This window comes from Malus sylvestris, chromosome 10 (genome assembly GCF_916048215.2).
Source record: "Malus sylvestris chromosome 10, drMalSylv7.2, whole genome shotgun sequence".
Taxonomy (NCBI): domain Eukaryota; kingdom Viridiplantae; phylum Streptophyta; class Magnoliopsida; order Rosales; family Rosaceae; genus Malus; species Malus sylvestris.
The window spans coordinates 35,550,045-35,576,658 of NC_062269.1; the positions used below are offsets into that span (position 1 = coordinate 35,550,045).

General features: G+C 37.7%; 3 protein-coding genes, 1 long non-coding RNA gene and 1 other non-coding gene across 5 annotated transcripts; 4 read left to right on the plus strand and 1 right to left on the minus strand.

Moving 5' to 3' along the window:
- The first annotated feature begins 197 nt into the window (after positions 1 to 197).
- On the plus strand, positions 198 to 3,695 carry LOC126587946 (protein CHUP1, chloroplastic-like). Its single transcript, XM_050253057.1, has 7 exons — positions 198 to 1,206; positions 1,411 to 2,328; positions 2,439 to 2,570; positions 2,699 to 2,880; positions 2,967 to 3,078; positions 3,157 to 3,300; positions 3,392 to 3,695. The coding sequence occupies exons 1-7, from the start codon at positions 430 to 432 to the stop codon at positions 3,470 to 3,472; spliced, it is 2,346 nt and encodes a 781-aa protein (XP_050109014.1). The 5' UTR covers positions 198 to 429; the 3' UTR covers positions 3,473 to 3,695.
- A 2,066-nt stretch (positions 3,696 to 5,761) lies between these two features.
- Positions 5,762 to 7,910, minus strand: LOC126587977 (uncharacterized). Its single transcript, XR_007611286.1, has 3 exons — positions 7,745 to 7,910; positions 7,458 to 7,646; positions 5,762 to 6,015 (listed from the first exon to the last, which is right to left on the minus strand). It is a non-coding gene; the product is annotated as an uncharacterized LOC126587977 (long non-coding RNA).
- Positions 7,911 to 12,044: 4,134 nt separating this feature from the next.
- Positions 12,045 to 13,006, plus strand: LOC126587968 (protein G1-like1). The gene has a single exon (XM_050253086.1). It carries the CDS (start codon positions 12,169 to 12,171, stop codon positions 12,856 to 12,858), a length of 690 nt encoding a protein of 229 aa, XP_050109043.1. The 5' UTR covers positions 12,045 to 12,168; the 3' UTR covers positions 12,859 to 13,006.
- A 6,065-nt stretch (positions 13,007 to 19,071) lies between these two features.
- Positions 19,072 to 19,142, plus strand: TRNAG-GCC (transfer RNA glycine (anticodon GCC)). Its single transcript has one exon. It is a non-coding gene; the product is annotated as a tRNA-Gly (tRNA).
- Positions 19,143 to 20,486: 1,344 nt separating this feature from the next.
- On the plus strand, positions 20,487 to 25,638 carry LOC126587949 (uncharacterized). Its single transcript, XM_050253059.1, has 14 exons — positions 20,487 to 20,636; positions 20,757 to 20,990; positions 21,108 to 21,282; positions 21,367 to 21,450; positions 21,654 to 21,895; positions 22,076 to 22,313; positions 22,721 to 22,800; positions 22,882 to 22,966; positions 23,183 to 23,314; positions 23,416 to 23,529; positions 23,631 to 23,678; positions 24,583 to 24,667; positions 24,860 to 24,916; positions 25,012 to 25,638. The coding sequence occupies exons 2-14, from the start codon at positions 20,785 to 20,787 to the stop codon at positions 25,152 to 25,154; spliced, it is 1,689 nt and encodes a 562-aa protein (XP_050109016.1). The 5' UTR covers positions 20,487 to 20,636; positions 20,757 to 20,784; the 3' UTR covers positions 25,155 to 25,638.
- The last annotated feature ends 976 nt before the right edge of the window (positions 25,639 to 26,614 follow it).

Below are 26,614 nucleotides of genomic sequence, written 5' to 3' on the forward strand. Positions count from 1 at the left end.
ATTGGTCGAAAACGAAGAGAATATTGGGCCGGGTATAGGCCCAATAAGTGGTCCAGAGCCTGATTTATATTTAAATCATGGAAATTACAATAAAGCCCTAAATGTGGGGCCTCCGAGGCACAGAATACGACCGTTAGCCACGTAGCTCTTGAACCCCGGAGAGGCATTCAAATTTCAAAAATCTAAAAGTCGGGACAAATAAAGAGAGCGAGCTGCCACTTTTCTCTCTCGCATTGGCTCTCAGCTGGTCTTGGAGTAAGAGCTTTCAATTTTCAAGCTTTTATATCTTCCTTTTGGAACAAAAGATTTGAACTTTATCACCCCAGTTCATCATTTCCACTAGATTTTTGGTCGATTTTTGGAGCGTCCCATGCTCCAATTGAGTGCCAATTTTCAGACATTTTTCTGTACAAGTTTTGGTTTTTCACAATGAGAGAAGAGAACCAATCGGAAACCAGAGCAAGATCGGTCAAATTTTCCGACCAAAACCAGGTTCCGAAGTGTTCGAATGCGAAGGGCAGCAGCAATTCTTCAAGATTGAGGTCTGCTTCCTCATGGGGTTCTCACATTGTCAAAGGGCTTGCAGGGGACAAGAAGACCAAGGCGCAGCCCGCAGTCACGAGCAAGAAACCGCCGCTAACGGGGTCTGATTTGGCGAACCAGAAGATGCCTTTGGCGCCGGCTCAGTCGCGCGTCAAGCGCTCGCTGATTGGCGATTTGGCGTGCTCTGTGAATGCCAATCAGATTCATCCTCAGATGTATCCGACTCACCGGAGGCAGTCGTCCCGGGACTTGTTTATTGAGCTTGATCATTTGAGGAACTTGCTTCGGGAGTCCAAGGAGAGGGAGTGTCAGTTGCAGGCTGAGTTATCGGAGTGTAAGCGAAACCCGAGGGTTTTGGAGCTTGAGAGGGAGCTTGAGGTGAAAAGGAGCGCGCTTGATGATTTGGCTCGAAAAGTTGAGCTGCTGGAAGAAGAGAAAACTAGTCTCTCTGAGCAATTGACATCGATTTCGGAGAGGAGTGAGGAAGTGATATCGAAAAGGGAAGAACACGAAAGCTCGGCCACATCAGCATCAGGGAGTGTGGAAATGGAGGTTTTAGAGTTGAGGCGTCTGAACAAGGAGCTGCAGCTGCAGAAGAGAAATCTTGCTTGCAAACTTTCTTCTGTGACATCCCAGTTGGCTTCTCTGGCAAAGGCTTCTGAGGTAGAATCAACTTCCATGGAAGCACTTCTACTAGAAGTACTTTTATTATAAACATGTATAAACTTTTATCAAAAAAGTACAAAGCGCTTGGAGTTTCTCGTTTTATCTTTAGCAACCAAACACATTAATTGATTTTGTTTTCATTAATTTTACCGGTTTAGCTTTGTTTGCTTACTGCAATTTTGTTGTATTGGTTATCATCAGAGTGACATCGTTGAGAAGATCAAGGCTGAGGCATACGTGCTAAGGCATACGAACGAAGATTTGTGCAAACAAGTTGAAGGTTTACAAATGAGTAGGTTGAATGAGGTTGAGGAGCTAGCCTACCTGAGGTGGGTGAATTCATGTTTACGAAATGAGTTGCAGAACTCATCATCCACCACAAATTCTGATAAGACATTAAGCCCCGCCTCGATTGAAAGGAGTGGTAAATCTGATGGAGCACTGTCATCTAGAAGCAGCAAGTACTTAGAATACAATGGTGGAAAGAGATTGAATCTGATAAAGAAACTAAAGAACTGGCCTATAGCTGACGACGATTTGCCTAACTTAGAAAGCTCAGACGAGGAAGCAAGAAGTCCGAAAAGAAGACACTCAATAAGTGGATCAAGATTCTGTGCAGAAGACTTGGTGCAGACGAATAAGAGAAGGCAGTCTGATGGTTTTATGTGTATCCAAGAAATGGAGAAAGATACAGAACCAGTAGTTTCTCAAGAATATGATTTGGATATGCTTCATGGATCACAGTTCTTCGGAAATTGTCACGAAATTAACAAACTTCCATCTTGCTTAGATGTTGAGAAAAGGGCCTTGAGAATTCCTAATCCCCCTCCAAGGCCTTCATGTTCCATATCTAGTGGAACCAAAGTGGATGGTGCTGCCCAAGTTGCACCACCACCACCCCCACCACCCCCGCCACCTCCTCCCAAGTTTTCGGCGAAGCCTAGCACCACAGGAGTGGTACAAAGAGCCCCACAAGTCGTCGAGTTTTATCATTCACTGATGAAGAGAGATTCTAGGAAGGATTCTTCAAATGGTGGAGTTAGTGATGGCCCAGATGTTGCAAATGTTCGCAGTAGCATGATCGGAGAAATTGAGAACCGATCATCACACTTGCTTGCTGTAAGTGCTCACTTGCCCAGTTATTTATAATATTTATCTGCTTCAACTTCATTTCTTTTGAAGTACTAGAGCAAAATCCTTATTGCTTGTAATAACCATTTCCTTTGCAGATAAAGGCAGATGTTGAGACTCAAGGGGAATTCGTGAATTCGTTGATAAGAGAAGTGAACAATGCAGTTTATCAAAACATTGACGATGTTGTGGCCTTTGTGAAGTGGCTCGATGACGAACTTTGCTTTCTTGTAAGTTTGATCTCTCTCATGCCCAGAGTAACCATTTTACTATAACTGAGTGTGCAAAATAACTTCACTCACATATCTCTTTGATAAAGTACTTGATGTGTGAGATGCTAATTCCTTCCCTTGAAAAGGTTGATGAGAGGGCAGTCCTAAAGCACTTTGAATGGCCGGAAAAGAAAGCCGACACACTACGAGAAGCAGCATTCGGCTATAGAGATCTCAAGAAACTGGAGTCTGAAGTGTCTTCTTACAAGGATGACATCAGACTACCTTGTGATATTGCACTAAAGAAAATGGTTTCCTTGTCTGAGAAGTAAGAACCTTCATGGCTCTTTTCATAAGACGATCCATCTTTTTCCTAGTAATTAAACTTACCAAGTGTTTCCTTACCTCTCACAGGATGGAGCGTACCGTTTATAACCTTTTCCGGACAAGAGAATCGTTGATGCGTAATTGCAAGGACTTCAAAATCCCCACAGATTGGATGCTTGACAATGGAATTTTAAGCAAGGTAGACTTTGATATTCTCTATGAACGAATAGCAGACGCCTTTGTGCATCACATATCTGATTCGATGCCGGTCTTGCAGATTAAGTTTGGCTCAGTCAAGTTGGCAAAGATGTACATGACAAGGGTGGCTATGGAGCTTCAGTCGAAGGCAGCAGCGGAGAAAGATCCTGCAATGGATTACATGCTGCTTCAGGGAGTGAGATTTGCTTTCAGAATTCATCAGGTTAGCAGTGCAAGAACGAAAAAAGATACCCAGAATTTTATTTCTGTATCAAGTTTAGATGATTGAGATATGTTTCTTGCTTGATATGCAGTTTGCAGGGGGGTTTGATGCAGACACAATGCACGCGTTCGAGGAACTTCGCTACCTTGCTCATCTTCTCAACAAAAAGTAAAGAGGCAAAAGGTGGTGAAAGGCTGAAAGGTTTATGGAAAAGTTTTGGCTTACCATCTCAGTAAGCTTCATACGGGAAAATGATACCTTCCGTAGGAAGCATTCTGGGCAAGACAGCATAATTCGGCTGTAGTTTTTGTGTGACAAAAAATGTATACACTATGTACTGCAACGACTTCTTGTAAGTTGTACGATAAGAATCATACAAGTTGTTCAGAATTTCATACCGATCTCTCTCAAAAAAAAAAACTTATTTTTAAGTACTTGCTGGGAGCCCTTGGGGGCGTTTGTTTGCCCTCACTAAGTGGGACTGGACTAGACTGGACTAGCTGTTAGTCCAATACCGTGTTTGTTCCATGCTGGGACTAACATTAATGAGACTAAAGGGGACTAGCATAGACAAAACCCTTCACCAAGAGGTCTTAGCGAGACCCCCCAATAACTATGGGACTAGCTAAGACTATCCTCTCTTGTCCTCGTCATGCTCAACAACCACTATCGATAGACTCCTCGTCATCTCCAGTCACCTAGATCATAAAAAAATATTAATAATTTATATATTAAATAATATAATATTAGAATTTGTTATTATCCAGCTTCTTAGTCCAACACTGCACCAAACGTTTCACTAAGTTAGTCCAGCTTAGTCTAGTCTAAGCCAGTCCAACTTAGTCCTTGAAACTAGTCCAGTCCGAGATAGTCCAACGCAACAAACGCCCCTAATGAGACTAAAGAGAACTAGCATGGACAAAACCCTTCACTAAGAGGTCTTAACGAGACCCTCCAATAACCATGGGACTAGCTAAGACTATCATCTCTCGTCCTCGTCATGCTCAACAACTACTCCCGATAGACTCCTTGTCATCTCCGGTCACCTAGATCATAATAAAATATTAATAATTTATATATTAAATAATATAATATTAGAATTTGTTATTATCCAGCTTCTTAGGCCATCTCTAACTGATGGCTGGCCAGAGGGCTCGTTTGAGCCCTCTAGCCCTCCAAGATTCCCCAAGATATTAATATTTTAATGAACAGTACAGGGCAATATTTGCCTCTGTCTCCAACCGAGGGCCAGAAGGCCAAAGGGCAGCCCTGTCACAAAAAACCGTCTCCAACCGAGGGCCAAAGGGTCATAGGGCCAAACATAATTTATTATTTAAAAACTACAATTTAATGTTGTATAAATGGCCTAGGAAGTTATACGAAAAAAATAGAATTGAAAAAAAATATGAAACAAATTTTGTGAAATAGAAGTTATAGGAAAAAAAATATGAAACAAAATTTGATTCATATGAAAAGGAAAAAAAAGGGGAATAAAAGAAGTTTAAATTCATTAAAAAAAAAAAAGTTTAAATTCATTAAAAAAAAAAAGGCCTAATAATACAACGGCTACTAGCCGTTATATTCAAAAACATTTCAAACTATTAAAAAAAAGAATATCTTTAATGTTGTCGGCTATAACCGACAGCAATAGGAAATCATTAAAAAAAAAAATAGCCAGCCCGGGGCTGGCTGGCCGGCCGAAAGCAGCCAGCCCTCCAGCCCTCCAGCCCTCTCCGATCCCATGGGGCCCTTCCAGATTTCAGAGCCCTCTGGTCTAGCCCTCGGTTAGAGACGGTTTTAGGGCTATTTTCGGCCCTCTAGCCCTCTGAACCCTTCGGTTGGAGATGGCCTTAGTCCAGCACTGCACCAAACGCTTCACTAAGTTAATCCAACTTAGTCTAGTCTAAGCCAGTCCAGCTTAGTCTTTGAAGCTAGTCCAGTCCGAGATAGTCTGGCGCAACAAACGCCCCCTTACTTTTATATCGAGATTGTTGGTGACGATGAGCAAAACCACATCGAGATTGTTGGTGATGATGAGCAAAACCACATTGAGATTGTGGGGAAGTTGGCTCGAGTGTGATAGCAGTGGATGTGACAAACAGCAAAGTAGTTGTTGAGATTGCAGCGGCCTCTGGTGATGGAGATGTGCAATCTGCTGGATATCATTGGTGTGGTGACAGTGACTTAGGGTGAAGGTGTAGATAGCAACTAAGACATTTGAGTAGTAGCAGTAGCAATGAGCTGAGGTCATCGGTGAACCCGAGCAGTAGAAATAGAGATGCCCAAGATGGGAGCAGCAGTAGTCCTGGCACCAAGTGCAGTAAACATAGATAATCACATGGTCTCGTATCCATTGGAATGAAAGACAGTTAAAACAGATCAAATCAATTGCAATTGCAGCTTTCAAATCGCGCAGACATTTAATCAAGGACATCAAAACCATTACGAATCCAGTAAAAAGTAAACCAATTTGCTTCGCCAATACTCGGAGCTCATTTTCATTATAACACTCGTAATTCACAACTGGTTTTGCAGTATACTGTGACAAATTTGTACATTCTTATACAAAAACAGTTCCTGCAACTGTTACATGTCTCAAGTAAATCAACATTTGAAGGCCTGGCCGTCATCCTATGTATCCAAGTCCCTAATCGTCACGTCTGATATTCTCCATATTGTGGGTAGTTGTCAAATTTGAACAAAATCGAACGTACACTGCAGAAGTGAACAAGTCAAAGTTAATCATCTGTGATACCATTCCAAATTGCATAATGTCTTCTCACAGCACAAAATGACTTCGAATGCAAAACAAGAAAGATGTTCTGGATCTTGTATAGGTTCCCACGTTAGTAGGCTTTGCAGTGCCACCAAAAGAATCACTGTTTGACAGCGATACATTGCTAACATTTAAAGATACAATGGCAAGTCTTCAAAGATTTCTAGTAAATCCAAAGAAAGAGCAGATATCTATCACCCTATATAAGAATGACTACAAGTATAACAGCTTTGCCTATACCTGCACAGTATTTTTAACGAATCCAAAACATAACCACTCACCTTTCTCTCTGCTTTGACAAATAAAAGCAATACCTAAAGGTTGGCTGGATGATCAATGCAATTTCGTTGAGGTACATCTTTCCTTAGTACCCAATTTGACACATTTAACTTTTATCCCCTTGTTCATTTTCCGTCGTACCATCCATCATCTTTTGTCAAGCTGAAATGAAAGAGCTTAATATTTTTGGCTTCATAGAAGTCTAATGATTGGGTTCGAGACTTGGGAGCAGCCTCTCCATAAATAGGGGTAAGGCTAGCCGACATTCACCTCCCCCAGACCCTGCATAAAGCGGGAGCCTTGTGCACTGGGTACGACCTTTTTATAGAAGTCTAATGATTCACAGGACTGTCTGATATGAGGGCTAACAAACTCAAAGACTGCCTATTATCAGGACAAATTAATCCCGCTGTTAACTGTTCAAGCAGGGATGAGGGCTATATGAACTCATAGACGGCCTAGTATCAGAGTTACTGCAGTCACGTTATACTATACACACACGCACAATAAGCATAGAAGTCTAATGCCTCAAAGGACTGCCTGGTATGAGGACAAAATTATCCCGACCTTGACTGTTCAAGCACGAGTACGAACTCATAGAGGCCCTAGTATCAGGGTAATGCCTTCACTAAGTCATCCCCTCACCGATGCAAAGCACAGGTCATACACATCCGCGCCTACGCTAGATATATGCAGAAAGTTCTGATTGCAAACTGATAAGCCTTCGGTCAAGACTCACAACATAACAACAGCGTAATGTAGTTCAAACAAAGCCGCCCACATCCTCTTGTTTCCGTCAGTCACGACTAAAAGTCCCTTGCTTCCCAACTCCCACACCTCACGTCTGATCCCAGAAACTCCTACGCACATTCATCTAAAATTATACAATCATCGACCATATCAGAATGAAAGGTCGAAACACGTATCCGACTAAACTAACATTGAGAATCCAGTGGCATGGAAAACCTATCGAATTATATCGAAAAGAATGCGGACATGAGATTCTTAGCAGCTTAAAGGCTCTCCAGCAACAATTACCAGACTGAAAAATCAGATTTTGGGATCAGTAGATTAGTCATGAGAGCAGTGAATTGAGAATCACCATTGCAGTGGCTCCTGGGCTAGAAACCTCTGCTCCGCCGCAAAGCTATCAAAGCGAGCCGCCGCAGACTTGGTAAAAGATTCGACAAGAAGCAAGAACTGCTACCGCCACGTACGCAGCACACCAAACTCCAGCCGCCAACAACAAATTCAGGGCATCGCCGTAGGCCATATAAATCACCAATCGCGCCTGAAACCATCAAAAAATGGCATAAAAATTACACAAATAATACATCAAAAAAACAAACTTTAACATAATCGGAGGCGGAATCGATCATAATTTCATACATCAAATTGCGTAGAATCGATTGGCGCTTCTAGTTGGGATTTTAGGGGACGATTGTACTGAGAAAAGCAGAAGATTTGATGCAATTGCAATGCGGAAAATCGGAATCAACAGAAAAGGGGATAAGTGGAGAGAGGTTTTAAGTTAATAGAAAAAGGGCTTTTCCAAGTGGCAATTGTGAAATCGGGTTCTATGGTTGACGACGGAGTGGGCTTCGGATTCGGATTCGGATTCGGAGCCTGTGAGATTCCGCAATTTTTAAAACATGGCCTTCAAATGTGGGCCCGTTACTGGGAGCCTAGTTTTTGAAAGAGCGTATTACAATTGGACCGCTTCAATTCAATTTTTTTTTCGATGAGCAACTTATGGCTTGAGCAATACGTGCAGATCAAGTAAGGTAAAATATTTAATATACAAAATTATGATTTGATATGAGTGTGATAAGAAGTTTTACACCATAGTTTGTGCAAAAACACATGTACGGAATTACCTGTGCAGGTAATTTGCTTTTGACAGTTATATTCCACACTTATTAATTGATTCAATTGATTTCGACCGCTGAAACTCAGAGGGTGTGCAAAAAAAAAAAAATTGTGTAAATAACACTACTCTTTGCTTCAATCAAATACGTTGGTTACAGGTGTCGATCAAAAAGCATAGGAGGACGAGAGACTGCTGTGGCATGTTTGAGCATTTAAAAAAGGGATTAGGATCTTATCTGTATCCTCTTGGTGGGAATCAGAATGATCAATCAATTATGTCCATTCATCGTATATCGTATGATAAGAAATCATTCTAAATTTTTTTTTTTAAATTGAACGCAAACAGTACTTAATAAAAATTAATTATATAATTTACAATAAACGTACAGGATTGATTGACGCTCCAAATTCCTACACGAGGATTCTCATCCTTAAAAAGGAGCAACACAGAACTAAAATAAGGGATTTGCAGCTAAAGATATTGGTGACCCAAGTAACACAAATCCAGCGCCAAACCTGGCAAAATTGTAAAACAGAGGATTTTGTGTGTGTGTGTGTGCATGATTGATCCAATCGCAACCAGAAGGAGTGGACAGAAAAGAAAGAAAGTACTCTCTCATCAGATCTGACATGTTTGACAAGATGTAACATTATTTTGCCCCCACCCACCCCCACCTCTTACCCAACCCAGTGCGATACAATAAATAAGATCCAAACAAGCAACCCAAAATGTCTCTGGTTGCACAGTCAATCCAACCCTAAGCATAATCATGTTGGATTACTATTTACCCTCCATACTTTTGAGGGAGAGGATTCTTTTCCTTTTCTTTTACGTTATCTATTAACCTTTTTTGGTTCCTTTATCCATTTTCTTTATCCATTTTTATGCCCCTCTAATTTAATAAAAATTAGATTTCATATGTTCTATATTTTATTGTTTTCATCTTACTTTGCAATGGAAAGGGGTCCTCTCCAAATCCATTCCTCATAATCTACCAAATTAGTGGATCGGTGCAATTAAAATTTGATCTAACGGCTATAAACAGAGATTCACTTTAAAGGTTATAATAACTTCAGCCGTTTGATCAAATTTCAATGGCATAGATTCACTGATTTGGTGGATTAAGATGAATGAATCCGAAAATGATCATTTTCCCTTCGCAATTGCACGAAAAAAATATATGACCTAAATTTTCTCCATTTAATTCATGCATATAAATAACTTGTATCACAAGTAAGTCGAGCGTAGTACCTAACTTATACAAGTGATTGATGAGTGATGTAGTCATTTGTATACAATGTGAGGAGTAGTAACTTTTACTATTCAATAAGGAAATGAGATAAACATTTTTCACATATTGCAAAATTCATTTACACTATGCTGAAGTTAATTAGGTCAAATTAAATATGTCTGAAGCCCTCCCGTTATTAGGAACACGCCCCATTTCCAATAGGTGGAATCACATTAATGAATCTAACGGTGTATATGCTGAAGTTAGTTGATTCCTAACTTTTATTCATACATATAGACCCCATAATTCATCAAAGACCGGGAGGAATTGAACGGAGCAAAAATCTTGTTTGAGAAAAAACAATTGGCATATGAGGATCTTGCATGCAACATGTTGCGAACTGTATTCAGAGCGTAACACTCACAAATTGTTGTATGTTTATAAAAGAAAAATACGTGACGAGAGATATATAATTGATTTACGATGAAATAGGATTTGGATTCCATTCGGAGCCAAATTGGAAAGATCCTAGGAATCTTCATATCCTAATCGTTTATCGTATATCTTAAGGCCATAAATTATTTTGATTTTTTTTATTTAAAATTAAACACAAATAGTACCTAACGAAAATGGATTACACAATATACGATGAACAATAATGATATAAGGATCTCTAGGATCCTTACAAAAAAGATCATGAGAGAAACCTCATCGGATGAAAAAAATACATACAAAATTTGCCCCAATTTTGTGGAGCACAAACTGTGCATAGTAAGAGTCCGTTCTGTCCTTAGCTATCCCCAAGCAGCCCTTAAACAGTAGGCACTGTTACTCTATTTTCGAAAATAAATGTGCAGTGTGAGCAAATATAGGCAGTTTAACATTTGGAACTGAAAAGCATGTGAGTTAATCAGTTGAGGTGAGAGGGAGCACCGATTGCCGCACCAGAATTAGGTTACAAAAGATCTTGCCGCACGACGAGTCACGTCCACTGCCTAATCAAATCACATTTTAATCTTCATTGCAAGGATTTGGATTCTCTCCTGAACTCAGCCTACTAAGCTTCTTGAGCAAATCACACATACCGTTGAATTTTAATCAAACGATTACAATTATTATAATTTTTAGAGAAATCCTTTATTTATAAATGTTGGTCTGTGTGATTTGCTCAGATATTTAGCAGGCTGAGCTCATGAGAGGATCCAAATCCTCATTGTAATCAAAATTTCACTGTTTCAAACAAGAAAGAGAAGGGGGGAGAGAGAGTGAGAGATTAATGGCACGTTTACGTAACGGTAATGGAAATAGAAGAAATTAAATTGAGGAGAAATTGAATTGAGAAGAAGTTTGAATGAGGAGAAGTCAGAATTGGATTTCTGTTGAAACTGTTTACTTAAATGTTCAAGAATCGAAATAGAATTTTATAAAATTGTTTACTAATTCAGCAGAATCAGTATATAAACCAATATGATTACTAAAATACCCTTGTCCCAAATCAAATATTTTATATACTTTAATGGGTTTATAAAGGATAGTCTTGGAAATAAAAAAAATAAGTGAGGGCATAAAGGGAATAAAAGTGTCTTTCCGATTACCCAAACAATCAGGAATTGGATTACCACTTATATCTAAAGAATCCAATTCCACCAATAGAAGAAATTGAATTCCAAAATTTGTATGGGCCCCATTGCATTTTTTATTCCTTTATATTTAATAAATACCGAAATACTTCGTAATCAGAATTCAATTCCACATTCTCATTTTGATTACGAATACATAATCACACCTTAAGAGAGAGAACGGAGAGAAAACGGACTCCGCAGTGTCGGTATCCAACAACTGAATCTTTTTTTAAAATTATATCTCAAAATTTAAGAATGAATACACTCAAATTATCGGGTACTTCGGACCACAATTTTTTTTTATTTAGAAAGGGAAAAGGCAAGTAATAAAGGTGATGTTTTGTTTATAGACAGCATGACGTGACGTTTCTGAAGTGACATCCAAACTGTCATCACTTAGAGAGATTACAGAGATTTATCATTATATATTAAGTATAGTGATAAAAGGAGTAAAATTTTCTTTTGTTCTAATTTTTTTTTTCTATTTTTTCTTGTATTTAAATGATTACAGATAAATTACTTTAACATATTATTTTACATTTTTTTCAAAAAGACAAAAAAAATATATATGAAAAGAGGAAAAGAAAATGGATGGTAATAAGAAGGAAAAAAATTCCTTCATCATAAAATTAGTCGAAATTTTGAAAATAAAAAATTCAAACCAATGATATAATAACACTTGTGTATTAGACCATGTTTGCGCTAGTTGGTTTTATCTTTGGCTAATATTAAGAGATTAAATTTGTAAACAAAGTAATGTAAACTAAATAACATGTACGTTGATGATATGATTATTAATTAAACATTAATAAATGTATTCATTTTTATTAATAACATATCATTTAATTTGTAAATTTTATTTTTGCATGGAGCCCTACTTTTGTCACCTTCCCCATCTTCTCTCTCCTCACTGAAATTATGTCCCCCACCTCTTCTCATCCCCTCTCCTTTCCTTCTCTTCCTCCCCGGCCCCCTACCCTTTATATATTCCTACACGTCCTTCTACCTTCTCTTATACATTTCACACAGCATTTTGTCCTCATACCATCGCACCAATTAATCGTTTTGAAAGCCATTAACTTTTTGTGTCATGTCAGCAGCAGCCGCAGCCGCCGCCGCTGCGGCAGTGAGTAGGTCTAGCTCCACCAACAGTAATTCTATCACCTACAACTACCGCCACCAACCGTTATTCAAGCCGTCCCCGCTAACGGCCGTGGTGCCGGTGCTGAGCAGGTACGAGTCCCAGAAGCGGCGGGACTGGATCACGTTTGGGCAGTACCTCAAGAACCACCGCCCGCCGCTGAACCTGTCCCGCTGCAGCGGGGCCCACGTGCTGGAGTTCCTTAGGTATTTGGATCAGTTCGGGAAGACTAAGGTCCATGCGGACGCTTGCCCTTTCTACGGGCACCCTAACCCTCCTGCACCCTGTCCGTGCCCGCTGCGGCAGGCCTGGGGCAGCCTCGACGCAATCATTGGAAGGCTTCGGGCAGCGTTTGAGGAGAACGGCGGGCAGCCCGAGACCAACCCGTTTGGGGCACGAGCAGTGAGGCTGTACCTGAAGGAGGTCAGGGACAGCCAGGCCAAGGCCAGGGGAATTGCTTATGAGAAGAAGAAGAGAAAGAAAGTAGGTCCATCACAACAGCCGGAAGGGCAAGATGATGTGGAGCAGCAGCAGGGGCAACATGGTACTTTTGGTTCAGATTATGGGTATGGTGCTGCTGTTACTTCATCTGCTGCTGCTGCTAGGTGCTCTATGATGCCTTTGTCTGTGCTAATCTGATTAAGCTTGTAATTAATTAAGTAATGAATTATATTTATGTAGTTAGGTGCATCATGATATGAATATCCAATGGATTTTGATGTGTTGTGTTACTAAGTTGTTAACCTTTTCTTTCTTAATTAGAAGCAACCGAAATTGAAGAAGAAAACTTTAATATCAGTTCTCCAATTATCATAGACTGCAGTTTTATTTTCTCCTTAATTTGTAGTTTGCTGTTAATCAGCCAAAATTAATTTACTTACGAACAAAATAGCTAGAAACAAATTAAGAGATTATGATATGGGATGTATGACATTATTAAGATAATGATGGATTCTTGACAATGCGTGTAGATTGTTCACCCTTGTGTAATTTATTAAAGTAAAACTAATAAAAAGATCTTGAAAAATTTTAGTTTTAATAAAATGACAAAAATGTATTGTAAGTAAATAGTACCATGAGTAATTTTTTAAAGTTAAAATGTTAATTCTCGTTAAAAATGAACAGTACCGGAAGTGCTTCGTTACAACTTCCATTTATTAATGATAAAAAAGAATTATGCGTCATTGTGATTGCAACATCTCATATGTCATTGTATAAGTAGAATGACACTTGATAATAAAACTTCTCTCTACTTGTATAATAACATATAGCGTACCGGTCCTTGTTTCGAGCACATTGATGGTCATAACGAGCTGTCATGTTGTTCTCTGTATAGATGAGTCGTCGGTGGTTTCCTTCTCAGCTTAGTTGTTTGAGTATATTTGTGCCACATAGTGGTTGTGTAGCCTCACTTTTCTGATGGCTTTGTGTGTTCATTGGTCACAGATCTATCACCACTGATCTATTGTGGTAGATTTGTTCCACTGGTTCTTGTGCACTGTGTTGTTTGTGGTTGTGATGTAGGTTTTGTTTACTTTAATTTCTAGATCAAAGATTTGGTCATGGGAGAAATTCACCCAGTTTGACATTCTTTTTGTAATCATGTTTTGATCTATCAAGAAATATCGCTATCGCTTTGGATAAAAATGATAAGGTAAAATATTTGGGTTAAGTTATAAAATGATAGTATAAATTAGTATCAAATTTGTCATTTATAAGAAATGAACATAAAACTTCTTATCCACAATAAGAGAGTAAAACTATTTATAACTAAATATGCATCAAATGGTAGGCTTAAGGCAAAAGAAAATTCACACGCCTATTTTTTCTCTACACACACAATCATATCAATTTCATGTCCGTTTGGTTCTTTCTTTGATTTAATTAATCTAAAGTCAGAGAAACAAAATGTAGGGTTTGGCAATCAGTGGCAATCATTTTCCTTACTCAAAACCTGAATTAGACACGTCCACATCCGTTTAATAGCATATACGATTTGATGAATAAGAGTATTTAACAAAACGAATTATTAATTAGGTTATTCCGTAACTTTTTTCGCCATTGGATTACACCTTACGGTGGAGACGAATTTTTCCATCCACATATGTATAGTTGATTAATATAAGGAGGACTAAGACCTCATTTCCTATCTTGACAAACTAGTGGTCGAGAAAAGATTTCTGTTTTCTTTTCTACAATATAGGACACGATTTTGGTCCCAATTCATCTCCAACTTTAGTCATGTCGACGTCTCAGATAGTCAAGTACTGATAGGAGTTCCATCATCATCATTATATCGTTCCATATTTTCCATCCCCTCCCCAATTACGCAGAAAATCATATCGTATCATGGGGTGGCGGCCACATAACGGTTGTCTGTATAATGATCACCAAGGCCTGTTTGATTGACTCAACTAGAACTAGGATTGGACTATTTAGCCAACAGGATAAAGTGGGACGAAACACTTCTTAAGTGGCCTTATTAGACTAGTCAATATGAGAGGCCTAAATAAGCTTTCAACTGCCTCTGCCCATGTGCTCGTCTCTTCGGATTGAGATCATCTTTGAATCTTACCTTTTAGAGCCAACGGATCAAAACATCTTGATCATTCAGTTTCATCCTGTGATCAAGGAATTGTAAAATTATCAGAGAGACAGACCAATGATCAACTTCTAACATCGATATTGTTCCTAACTTGATAATTATCATCTGCTTAATCCGTCAGATATGAAATTTTATCACAAAATGTGTCGATGTTAGTTGAGGTGAGATTATGATATTTAAATTATAATTCCGGTGTGGGACGGATTCCACATAAACCATTTTAACTTGTAAAAGAATTTCACGCAGATCAAGGTAAAAGTTCAACGCCTTTTTCACTCCTTCATCGACTTTTCTTTGCTTCTGAAGCCGATCTTCCACCTCTTACTGGTCTCCTTTCCCCATAAATTCTGAAGAAAAAGAGCCTTGGTCGATCATCCATTGTCACTCATTTTCAATAACGAAAGAGTCTTCCATTATTGTATTTTTTTTTCGTTATGAAAATTTTGCAATTAGATAGTGGCTTGCCTCTGTAGAAATTCAACAAGTGAGTTGTTGAACTAAAATACTGAACCTTTGTTATTTTGTCGTTATTGAAAATTTATGCTTTTGCTCAAGTTTTCTAAATATTGGTTTAATTTTGTGATAAAATTTGATAGTGAATGATATAATGGATAAACCAAATGATGACGTAGAAGATACTTTGAAATTGAAACCTACAGAAAATATGAAGTTTGATACCGAACAAGCAGCATGTGATTCCTACAACAAGCATGGTGGAATATAGGGTTTAGTATTCGAAGAGAAAGTGGCGTCTCATCGACGGAAATGAAGAATTAAGAGTGCTTTGGAAAAAACCTTACCAAGAAAAAAGAAGTCTAATCAGGTACCTAAACTTATTTATTTACTTTATAATGCCTCTGTGTTTAATATATTTGCATATAATTTAGTTTAATCATTGACATGTTTTAGGTTACAATTCCACAACATACTATTGGTAACAATGTCTTTATTCCTTATCCATTGCCACCCTCTCATTCATCATAGATGAAGTAGTTTTGAATGTTTTTTTTTTTTTAATATCTTCATAGCAAGACTTGATTAGTTGACAAATATAAAAATGAAGTTGGTATGTGATGTACAGGTTCTAGTTCACATGTTTGGCAATAATAACATATATGCCAATTCCATATCATACCGTTCATTCTTTGTTTGATATCTATAATACTTTTTTTTGTCTCAATTTTTGTTAGTTTCTTCATTATCTGCTTATGTAAATGTCGCGTGGCTCACAAAAAGAGAGAGAGAGAGAGGTGTGGTGGTGATGGAGGAAGGGGTTGGCTGCGACCCTGCATGGGAGGAAGATATGGTTTTAGGTTTTTTTTTTACTTATTATTTCAATCCGCAATCCAGTGTTCATCAGCTCAAGAACACCAACGTAAATTCTAGTAAATTATGTTAATTTAATTGATTGGAATCAACGTGGGGGAAGGACTTGTCGAAAGGTTGCTAGAGAAGAATAAATCTCCTAATTTATTGCGCAAAACGCAGTTAAAAGTTATTTTAAATGTTAATAAGTGTTTTTAGCCATTTAAGAAACAATCTCGATTCTTTTAAATGTTAAAAAGTGTTTTTAGCAATCTCGATAAGATATGATCTTGGTGCAGTTAGGCCATCTCCAACTGAAGGGTCTAGAGGGCCGAAAATAGCTTGAAAACCGTCTCGAACCGAGGGCTAGGCCAAATGGCTCGTAGACCCCACGGGACAAAAAATGGCCAAAAGGCCAACCGGCTGACTCAACCTAGCCAAGCCCAGGGCGGGCCACAAATTTGAATGCAACAGCTAGCTGACGTCAGCTAGCCGTTATACTTGAATTTTTTTTCTACAAAATAAAAAAAAATTAAAAATTCTATTTTTTTTCTTCCTATAACTTCCTAAGCCATTAAACAACATTAAGTAACATTAAACAATGTTAAATAACATTAAACAACATAAAAAAATATTTAACAACATGAAACTTAAACAACATTTTAAAAAATAATTTTTCCTATAAATTTAAGTTGTTGTTGTAATTTTTAAATTTAATTTGTAGTTTTTAAATTTAAGTTGTTGTAATTTTTAAATTTAAATAATAAATTATGTTTGGCCCTATGGCCCTTTGGCCCTTGGTTGGAGACCATCTCCAACCGAGGGTTGGCCAAAGGGCTCGTATTAGCCCTTTGGCCCTCCAAGATATTAATATTTTAATAAACAGTACATGACTATATTTGCATCTGTCTCCAACCGAGGGCCAAAGGGCCAAACGACTCGATTTAGCCGTGTCACAAAAAACCGTCTCCAACCGAGGACCAAAGGGCCAAACATAATTTATTATTTAAAAACTACAACTTAAATGTTGTTTAAGTTTCATGTTGTTAAATTTTTTTTTTTATGTTGTATAATTTTTATGTTGGTTAATGTTATTTAATGTTGTTTCGTGTTACTTAATTTAATTTAATGTTGTATAATGGCTTAGGAAGTTATAGGAAAAAAAATAGAATTAAAAAAAATATGAAACAAATTTTGTGAAATAGAAGTTATAGGAAAAAAATAGAATTAAAAATAAAATGAAACAAATTTTGTGAAATAGAAGTTATTGGAAAAAATGGAATTTAAAAAAAATATATATGAACCAAATTTTGTAAAATAAAAGTTATAGGAAAAAAATAGAAGTTATAGGAAAAATTTTGTAAATAAAAAATAATAATAAAATTGTTATAAAAAAAATCAAAGCATTTTTGTTGGTTTTAACCGAGATGATTTCCATTTTTTATGGCCAACCTTCCAGCCCTTTCCAATTCTATGGGGCCCTTTCAAATTCCACAGCCCTCTGGCCTAGCCCTCGGTTGGAGACAATTTTTAGGCTATTTTCGACCTTCTGGACCTTCGGTTGGAGATGGCCTAAGAAATATGGCACTGCACTGTTCATTAAAATATTAATTTTTCGAAGGGCCATAGGGCTAAAACGAACCCTCTGGCCCTCATTCGATTGGAGATGGCCTTAGGTGTCTAGGGTATCTGTAGCTTGTCAAATCAGTGTGAAAGTTGAAACTTATAGCCTGTTCTACGCAATTATATTATTGTTAGGACCTAATCAAATGGTTATGGGTTAGGCCATCTCCAACCAAAGGGTCAGAGGGCCAGAAGGTCGAAAATAGCCCGAAAATCGTCTCTAACCGAGGGCTAGGCCAGAGGGCTATGGAATCTGATAGGGCCCCACGGAATCGGAGAGGAACTGAAAGGTCCAGATAGCCAGAGGGTCGAAAATAGCCCGAAAACCGTCTCTAACCAAGGGCTAGACAGGGGGCTATGGAATTTGAGAGGGCTATAGGGTTGGCCAGAAAAATCATATTTCCTGTCGATTAATGGCTAGCTGATGTTAGCTAGTCGTTGCATTTGAAATTTTTTTTTACAGTTTTATTATTTTTTTTATTTACAAAATTTTTCCTATAACTTATATTTTTCATATTTTTTTTTAAATTCTATTTTTTTCCTATAACTTTTATTTTACAAAATTTGTTTCATATTTTTTTTAAATTCCATTTTTTCCTATAACTTCTATTTCACAAAATTTGTTTTATTTTAGCTACCAACGACTAGCTGACGTCACTTAGCCGTTGGATTTGAATTTTAGTTGTTGTAGTTTTTAAATTCAAGTTAATGTTGTTTTTAAATTTTATTTGTAGTTTTTAAATTTAATTCGTCCTTTTTAAATTTAAGTCGTGGTTTTTAAATATAAGTTGTAGTTTTTGAATTTAAGTTGTTGTAGTTTTTAAATTTAAATAATAAATTATGTTTGGCCATTTGGCCCTCGGTTGGAGACGGTTTTTTGTGACATGGCTAAAATGAGCCATTTGGCCCTCGGTTGGAGATGGAGGCAAATATGGCCCTGTACTGTTCATTAAAATATTAATATCTTGGAGGACCAGAGGGCTAAAACGAGCCATCTGGCTAGCTATCGGTTGGAGATGGCCTTATGTAGGCCTTATGCCGCGAGTTTTCCAAACAAAGAGGGATGTCTTTGAGAAGACGGATATGAATGGTGCATGACTGTCGTCAACTTGTATTAGTGCTTTGTGAATGAATTGTTTGTAGATTGAGGACCAGTTAACTAGCAAACTGGTTGTTACAAGTGAATAATTAAACAAAAGTAAAAGCAAAATAAAACCTTAGAGAATTTGAAGCCGTATATTTTGGAGCAAAAGAGAGACTAGGAAAAAAAGGGGGGGTGTCTTCGATATTAAACTAAAAGAATCAATTCTTCCAGCAAAGCACCAGTGGTCTAGTGGTAGAATAGTACCCTGCCACGGTACAGACCCGGGTTCGATTCCCGGCTGGTGCAAATTGTTTTATAACTTTCCCTTTTTTATCATTTTGGTTTGATCGCTGTAATTTTTTAATTCAAGTGTCAATTTAGTTCTTGTCGTTTCAGTTGTATCAATTTCAATAGTTTAATAAACTTATCAAACCTTGTAATTTAAGCCCCAAGTCTCATATGTTCATTTTAAATCTGTACATAGCGTTGCACTTTATGTCATTTTTCTTGATGGAACCACCACTCGCTCCTCATGCAAACAGTTATTTCAATCCTTATAAAATAGGTCAATCTCTTATCTTTTTAATACCTTATGTTTACATGTTCATATGATTGAATTGACACGAAAAACATGTTTGAGGCTTATACAACATTAAATTTGACATAATTAGCCAACGATGGTTGGCTCAATTGGTAAGGGCATGCTGGTGGTTAACCCCCAATCCAAGTTCGAACTTTACTGCTAGTAATTTTTTTTTGTGTGCAATCTGTAAATTCTTACATAAATCCATACAAGTGGCAGCTAGCAGCTAGGTGTCATATGTAAGTCCATCCAACTTGAGATTGTAAATATGCCTTAACGCTGATTATGAAAATAACTAATCTCAACCTAAACTTTTTGTTACCAAAAAAAAAAGAAAAGGAAAAGTAATGAAAAAGATTTGAAAACTTTGAGTTTTAACGATAAGGACAAAATAAAAGGTAAAGTAAATAGTACCATAATTGACTTTTTAGTCTAAAAATGTGGTTTTTCGTTAAAGTGAACAGTACCTAGAGCTTTTCGTTAAAGTTAAAAAAAAAAAAAACTAAAATGAAACTTGGAATAAACTACATGATCAAAGTGAAATTGTCCTTTTGGTTGTCTAAAGCACAATTTTTTGGTGGAACCTTTCTCAACAAAATTTCACCTACTTCATTGAAAAAGAGAGAAATTGATTAAGTTCTTGACCATGGTTTAGTTTCCCACGCGTTTTCAAACGCCAATATCGACCCAGGTTACCCAGCAACCACAACTCCGCTGACGTGTACGGCCAGGATTCAGGGATGCTCAAAAACGCGTCAAACCAAAGTTCGCGCGCCCTTATGCCCATAAACTTCGAGCCATCAAGTTCGCCGACACGTGTCGGTCCCGAACCCAACTGCCGGTCACTTTTCCTTTCCCTAGCCGGCTGGAAGGACCACCTTAACAAGAACGCAATCCCCCCCTGTCCACGTCATCGTGAGTCCCACGACTCCTAATTAACATCGCAAATCTCCGCACTTCCCCCATAATACCCTCCCTTAATAGACCGCTCCTTTTCCTCCAGCCTTCCAACGCAAGGATTGTTTTGTAATTTCGGACAACCTATCACTAATTAATTCGTTTTAAAAACGAAATTAATTAATTAATTAATCTTTGTTTTTCTTCCTGAGTCTTCTGGGTTAAAGTAAGAAAAGGAGGCAGTAGAGAAACTCATATGCTTTTCTCGTTGATTCAGTTACTTCCCACGTGAAATCTCACGATCTTCTTCTCTGCAATCAGTTAGTATTCTAATTCGCAATTGATAACGAATTATTAATCGTTTACGATTTTTTTTTAATTCCATTTTTTCGTTTTTTTTTTGGGGAAATTGAGTTGGATTGGATTGGATTGAACTGCAGGGAGGAGAAGGACTGTAAATTTTCAGCCATGGATTCTGCGAGGAGTTGGCTTCAGAAGTTCCAGCCGAGGGTGAAGAAGAAGGCGGCGGCGGAGAATTCGAAAGACGAGCAGCAGAATTCTGCTTCCGATGAGGCGCCGTCAAGCGTGACGAAACAGAAGGTGGAGGCGGCCAAACAGTACATTGAGAACCATTACAAGGCGCAAATGAAGTCCTTGGAGGATAGGAAGGAGAGGTGAGTTGACTAGCTATGACTTGTCAAATTGGGCAACGTTTTTTTTGAATTGAAGCTGGTTGATTGATTGTGTTGAATTTGGGGTCCAATCTGGTGTTATTGTGTGTGGAATTGCAGGCGGTGGATGCTCGAAAGGCGGCTGGCGGATGCGGACGTTTCGCAGGAGGATCAGATGAATGTGTTGAAGTATTTGGAGCAGAAGGAGACGGAGTATATGCACCTTCAGAGGCATAAAATGGGGGTTGATGACTTTCAGCTTTTGACAATTATCGGAAGGGGTGCATTCGGAGAGGTTATCATTATACTTTGTTGTCAATCGGCTTTTTGTTTAAGTCGAATGCATTGGCTTTATATTGTATGTATTGCGAAAATGCAGGTCAGAATTTGTAGAGAAAAAACTACTGGGCATGTATATGCCATGAAAAAGCTTAAGAAATCGGAGATGCTCCGGAGAGGCCAGGTACTGTTTTACTGCCAGTAATCGCAACTGACTTTATTGTAGATTTGATAAAGTCTTGCTGAAGAACTATGAGTTCTATCTGAATTGTTGGAAATGAACTTGCCCGCGCGAAAAGAAAGTAACTTGGAAGAAATGTGCTTGCTTTTATTTACTTATATATTGATAAGTTCATATTTATTCATACATCTTTTCTTGCATGGAAGGTGGAACATGTTAAAGCTGAAAGAAATCTTCTTGCTGAGGTTGATAGTGCTTACATCGTTAAGCTCTACTGCTCCTTTCAAGACGAAGAATTTTTGTATCTTATAATGGAGTATCTTCCGGGGGGTGATATGATGACATTACTAATGCGCAAAGATATCTTGACTGAAGACGAAGCCAGGTTTTATGTTGGAGAGACGGTCCTTGCCATTGAATCTATTCACAAGCACAACTACATCCACAGGTAATATTTTCACTTATTATGGTATAACTAATCTGAACCTTAAGCCATGCAACCTTATGCAAAGTTTAATCAAACTTCTTTTGGCTGGCTTTATTTGTTGCAGAACTGTGTTTATCTTATTTGCTTCTCAGATGTTCACCTCAAATGTCGTGTGAGTCTGAATTTTAATATTTTTTGTAGGGATATTAAGCCTGATAATTTATTGCTCGACTCTCACGGCCACATGAAGCTTTCAGATTTTGGGTTGTGTAAGCCTTTGGGCTCTAATAGCTTTCCAGATCTTAGTGAGAATGACAACGGGGTTGGAAGGAATTCAAATTCCCTTTCAGCGAGTCATAAGCATTCTAACCTTCCCACAACACCAAAACGGACCCAGCAGGAAAAGTTATTGCACTGGCAAAAGAACAGGCGAATGCTGGTATGTTCTGTATCTTTTCTGGGTTTACTCAGCTTTTGGTCCGGTTAGAGTGTTTCTATGTTCCTGTGCTAGATTATGCACCCATTCAGATTCCTACTCAACAAGGAAGCAAGGAAAAAGAAATATACCATCTAGGAATTACTTAAACTGGTGCCTCATAGTCATCATAGATTGGCATGACACTCATGGATATTACATAAAACGGGATGCACAACAGGAATAATGTTATCTTTGAGGGAAAAGTATTATTTTTTTCTAGCTATGCTCTGTTGCTTACAATGTATACTTCAGACATGAACTTCTTGTTAATTCCTCTTGTACAGTAATTAGATTCTGCTTTCTCTTCAAGTGTTTTGTAACAAATCTTCAAATATTTACATAAAATGGCCCTTTCATATGTCATTTAGGCTTATTCAACAGTTGGAACTCCAGATTACATTGCTCCGGAAGTATTGCTGAAGAAAGGATATGGAATGGAATGTGACTGGTTAGTTCACTTTTTCCGGACATTTTTCACCTTGGGACATGTGAGAGTGATATAGCATTTGTAACGGAATTTCTATATCAGGTGGTCTCTTGGTGCAATCATGTATGAGATGCTTGTAGGATTTCCACCTTTCTATTCCGAAGAACCAATGTCAACATGCAGAAAGGCAAACTGAATTTTGATTTTTTCTGTTTGACTTTTGTAATATGCAACATTCAGATTTCTGAATAGGTTTAACAATGCAGATTTAAGAAATGGAGTCCTGTTGTATCCTTATTTTCTGGAACTATAGTTATTTTGAAAGCAGTACTAATTGAGGAATCTCCTGCTGACATCTTATTTGTATATTCTTATCAAACAAATCGTTAGTTATGCCATGCAGATTGTTAACTGGAGAACTCATCTGAAATTCCCAGAAGAAGCAAAGCTCTCTCCTGAAGCTAAGGATCTCATTTGCAAGCTCCTCTGCAATGTCGAGCAGAGGCTTGGGACGCAAGGAGCTCATGAAATAAAAGTTAGCACGCTTCACAGATTCCCTCTCTTTCTCATTATTGGTTGACTGATGTTTTACTTGGTTAAGTAAAAAAAGAGTTGAAATGTGTTTCCTTATGATAGGCTCACCCATGGTTTGATGGGTTACAATGGGATAGATTATATCAGATGGAAGCGGCTTTCATACCAGAGGTTAACAATGAGTTAGACACTCAAAACTTTGAGAAGTTTGATGAGGTGAGGAAAATAATGATACCTATCCAAGTGTTGACGGTTTCCCATCTTTCCTTATCTAGCTCACCATTATCTTGAATTCCGTTTTCTTTTCATGGTTGCAGTTGGGGGCTCCAGTAGAGACTTCGACAAAATCTGGTCCGTGGAGAAAGGCAAGTATCGAAGTTTACTTGAGTTTGCATCTGTATAGGGAGCCTGCAAGTTAGCTTTAGCAGGAGTACTGCAAAACAGGATTTGATAGTTTTCTTAAAATTAAAGGAAGAATATAGATTGCACTTAGTTTGGTTGTCTAGGAAGTTAATGTGAATACTCAGTAAAAATGGAACTGTTGTGTGAGGAAAAGTAAATTAAATCATATGCCTTGCGGAAAAAGTTTGCAGGCAGATATCATCAAATATTGAATATACACTGGTCTAGCAAATATGCATTGTTCTTTCTTCACTTGATTGCTAGTGTTGAGATTCAGAGTAATGGTGGGTAGTACTGAGTAACAGTTAGATCACTTCATGACATTTCAATACTAGTTGTCATCACCTTTTTGGGGTGTTAATGCAGTTTTCGGGTCTTTATTCATAAAATAATATTTAATACTTCAGTTTCACTTCTCATATGTTCATGATTGGGATCTTCAATCAATTTACTACACACACACACATTGCGTTGGCTTGTTTAACATAATTCATTAAGTTTATACAAGTCATGGTATCTTATCAAGATATGCTAGGGGTTACCCTAATCTTCAATCACTTACTATACACACACACATTCATTAGGTTTATACAAATCATTCTATCTTATGAAATATACTAGTTATAATGAATATCAGAAATTTGGAAAATCAAATTTTATTGTATAAATTTCTAAAGGGTTATACCTAATTCTTCTGGAAGGGTTATGGTTAGTTTGGGTTTCTTCTGGTTTCAGACGCTGGTAACTTACTTTCTTCATGCGTGGTCTTTGTTGTTTCTGTGCTAGTGTTAGTAAGTCTTGCTGTCATCCGGTTGATTTTATGTGTCGACTGATTAATCAATAATCATGTACTTTCATTCATTCCAGATGCTTTCTTCCATGGATACGAATTTCGTTGGCTATACCTACAAGAATTATGAAATTGTTGATGAGCATCATATGCCTGGCATTGGTAAGTATGACCTATTAAATGGTTAGATAAAAAGGGAAGCTATTAATAAGAATTAGGGAATATGTGTATAAATAGGAAAAACCAATATATATGTCAATTGGTAGAACTTTTTATTTGTGTTGGGGTTAGGGATGAACTATTCGGTCGATATAACACTAGAGCTCACTGACCATTAAATGCGCTCTGATGCAGCTGAGTTGAAGAAAAAGAATACCAGGCCAAAGCGGCCATCTGTTAAATCATTATTTGGTATGTGCTTGTTGCAATCGAGTTCCTCAGTATCGTCTTCCTAGTTCTACATTGTATTTGCAGTCTCATACCTCCATTTGGTTTGCCTTTTCCAGACACACCTGATCCTTCGAACCCCCCAATTCAGGAAACCTCTCCCCAACGTGTGCCCAACCAGTTGGGTGTCTCAGGAGGCTCTCAGCCTTCACGGCAATCTACTAGACCCCCACTACATCAACACAAACCACCACGAAGATAACAAGCAAAGTGTACAAGTTATTATCCAGCTGGAAGGAAATTGAAAGCGAGAACTTACAACACTGCAAAAGAAAGGAAAATGGTAGGGGAATACTGTAATTTGTAGTTTAATTGCATTCGTAAGTATAATTTCTTGTGTCCAGGCACCATATAATCATGTAGATTAGAGGAAAGGAGGTTGAGCTTGACAATTAGGCTACGATAAATGATTGATTTATGAGTCGGCGTGTGTCGAGGTCATGGCCAAAATGTGTTTGTTGCTCTATAGAATAGTGAACACTTGATATGCTACTCATATATGTCGAAATCGTTGTCTACTTCCAAGGTTTTAGTGAGCTTTGTCTCGATGTTTTGTGCTCGTATAGAGGTTTAGTGACAAGGCATATGGTTGGAGTTAAGCGACGCTTATTTTTGCGTACCTACGACATGTAAATTTTTCATGTATTATTGTAAACTCCAACCAATAGCATTTTCATTTACTGAAATTAGGGATCAACTGTAGGACACTTGTTCTAACTTGTTTCCAATTTCTAGCCCTTTGAAATCAGCGGTAAAGAAACTCAGAGATGAACTTTTCTTTAGTGTCCATAATTCCCTATTAATACCAGCCTCTCCATGTACGTTTACTTATTTTTATTACTAGAATTGGCCAGAAGCTCAAAAACCTAAAAGCTGCAACGAACTAAGGTCTCGTTTGGGATTGTTTATATAGGAAACAAAGCGATTTTATTTGAAGAGCATGACATTTTTTATTAAAATCTCAAAGTGTTTCCTGGAACGCATTTGAAAATGATTCTTGAAGAAGCATATGCTGAGTGCTTCTCTAGAAAGCATTTTTGGATCCGTAACTACTTTTTATTTTTTATGTCAAACAATGTTAAAAGCACTTTTTTTTAACCCTTTTAGAAGTAGTCCAATGAGACAAGACACACAACATGTGAGATTTGGAAGTTCCTCACCCAAAAATAGCATGAGGGTTTCCTATATTACAAAGGGATAGATTTCTACAATATGAAGCATAAAAAAAGATGAGATATATGTGAAAGCGTGCAGCCAAGCAAGGAGGACTACGGCTTTCTTGGGTGGTACACCGAATATTTTAACTGTTAATCTATACTATTATTAAGAGAAAAGCCCTTGTCAACTTTTTTTCCTCCACTTTTTCCAATTTTGCCCTCATTTTTTAATACACAATATTGACATGAGAATGACAAAATAGTAATTTTGTACATTTTGACAAAATGACAACCATATCCCTGTTTTCCTATTTTACCCTCTTTATATACTTATTTTTTCATATTTTACCCTCACTTTTGATACATAATATTTACATAAGGAGGACAAAACAGTAATGATGTAATATTAAAAAAAATATGCACTTATTAAGAGAAATTGTTCACACACACAAAGTGTGTGCTCTCTACTAGTTCTAATTTATCTAAACTACATTTTATTAAACAC

Excerpts from the sequence above, each read along its gene's own strand:
- LOC126587946 (XM_050253057.1), top strand. The coding sequence starts at position 430 with ATGAGAGAAGAGAACCAATCGGAAACCAGAGCAAGATCGGTCAAATTT. Across the intron at positions 2,881-2,966 it reads ATGGTTTCCTTGTCTGAGAA|GATGGAGCGTACCGTTTATA; the intron begins GTAAGAACCTTC and ends TACCTCTCACAG. Across the intron at positions 3,079-3,156 it reads ACAATGGAATTTTAAGCAAG|ATTAAGTTTGGCTCAGTCAA; the intron begins GTAGACTTTGAT and ends CCGGTCTTGCAG.
- LOC126587949 (XM_050253059.1), top strand. The coding sequence starts at position 20,785 with ATGGATTCTGCGAGGAGTTGGCTTCAGAAGTTCCAGCCGAGGGTGAAG. Across the intron at positions 23,530-23,630 it reads ACTTTGAGAAGTTTGATGAG|TTGGGGGCTCCAGTAGAGAC; the intron begins GTGAGGAAAATA and ends TCATGGTTGCAG. Across the intron at positions 23,679-24,582 it reads AATCTGGTCCGTGGAGAAAG|ATGCTTTCTTCCATGGATAC; the intron begins GCAAGTATCGAA and ends CATTCATTCCAG.
- LOC126587968 (XM_050253086.1), top strand. The coding sequence starts at position 12,169 with ATGTCAGCAGCAGCCGCAGCCGCCGCCGCTGCGGCAGTGAGTAGGTCT.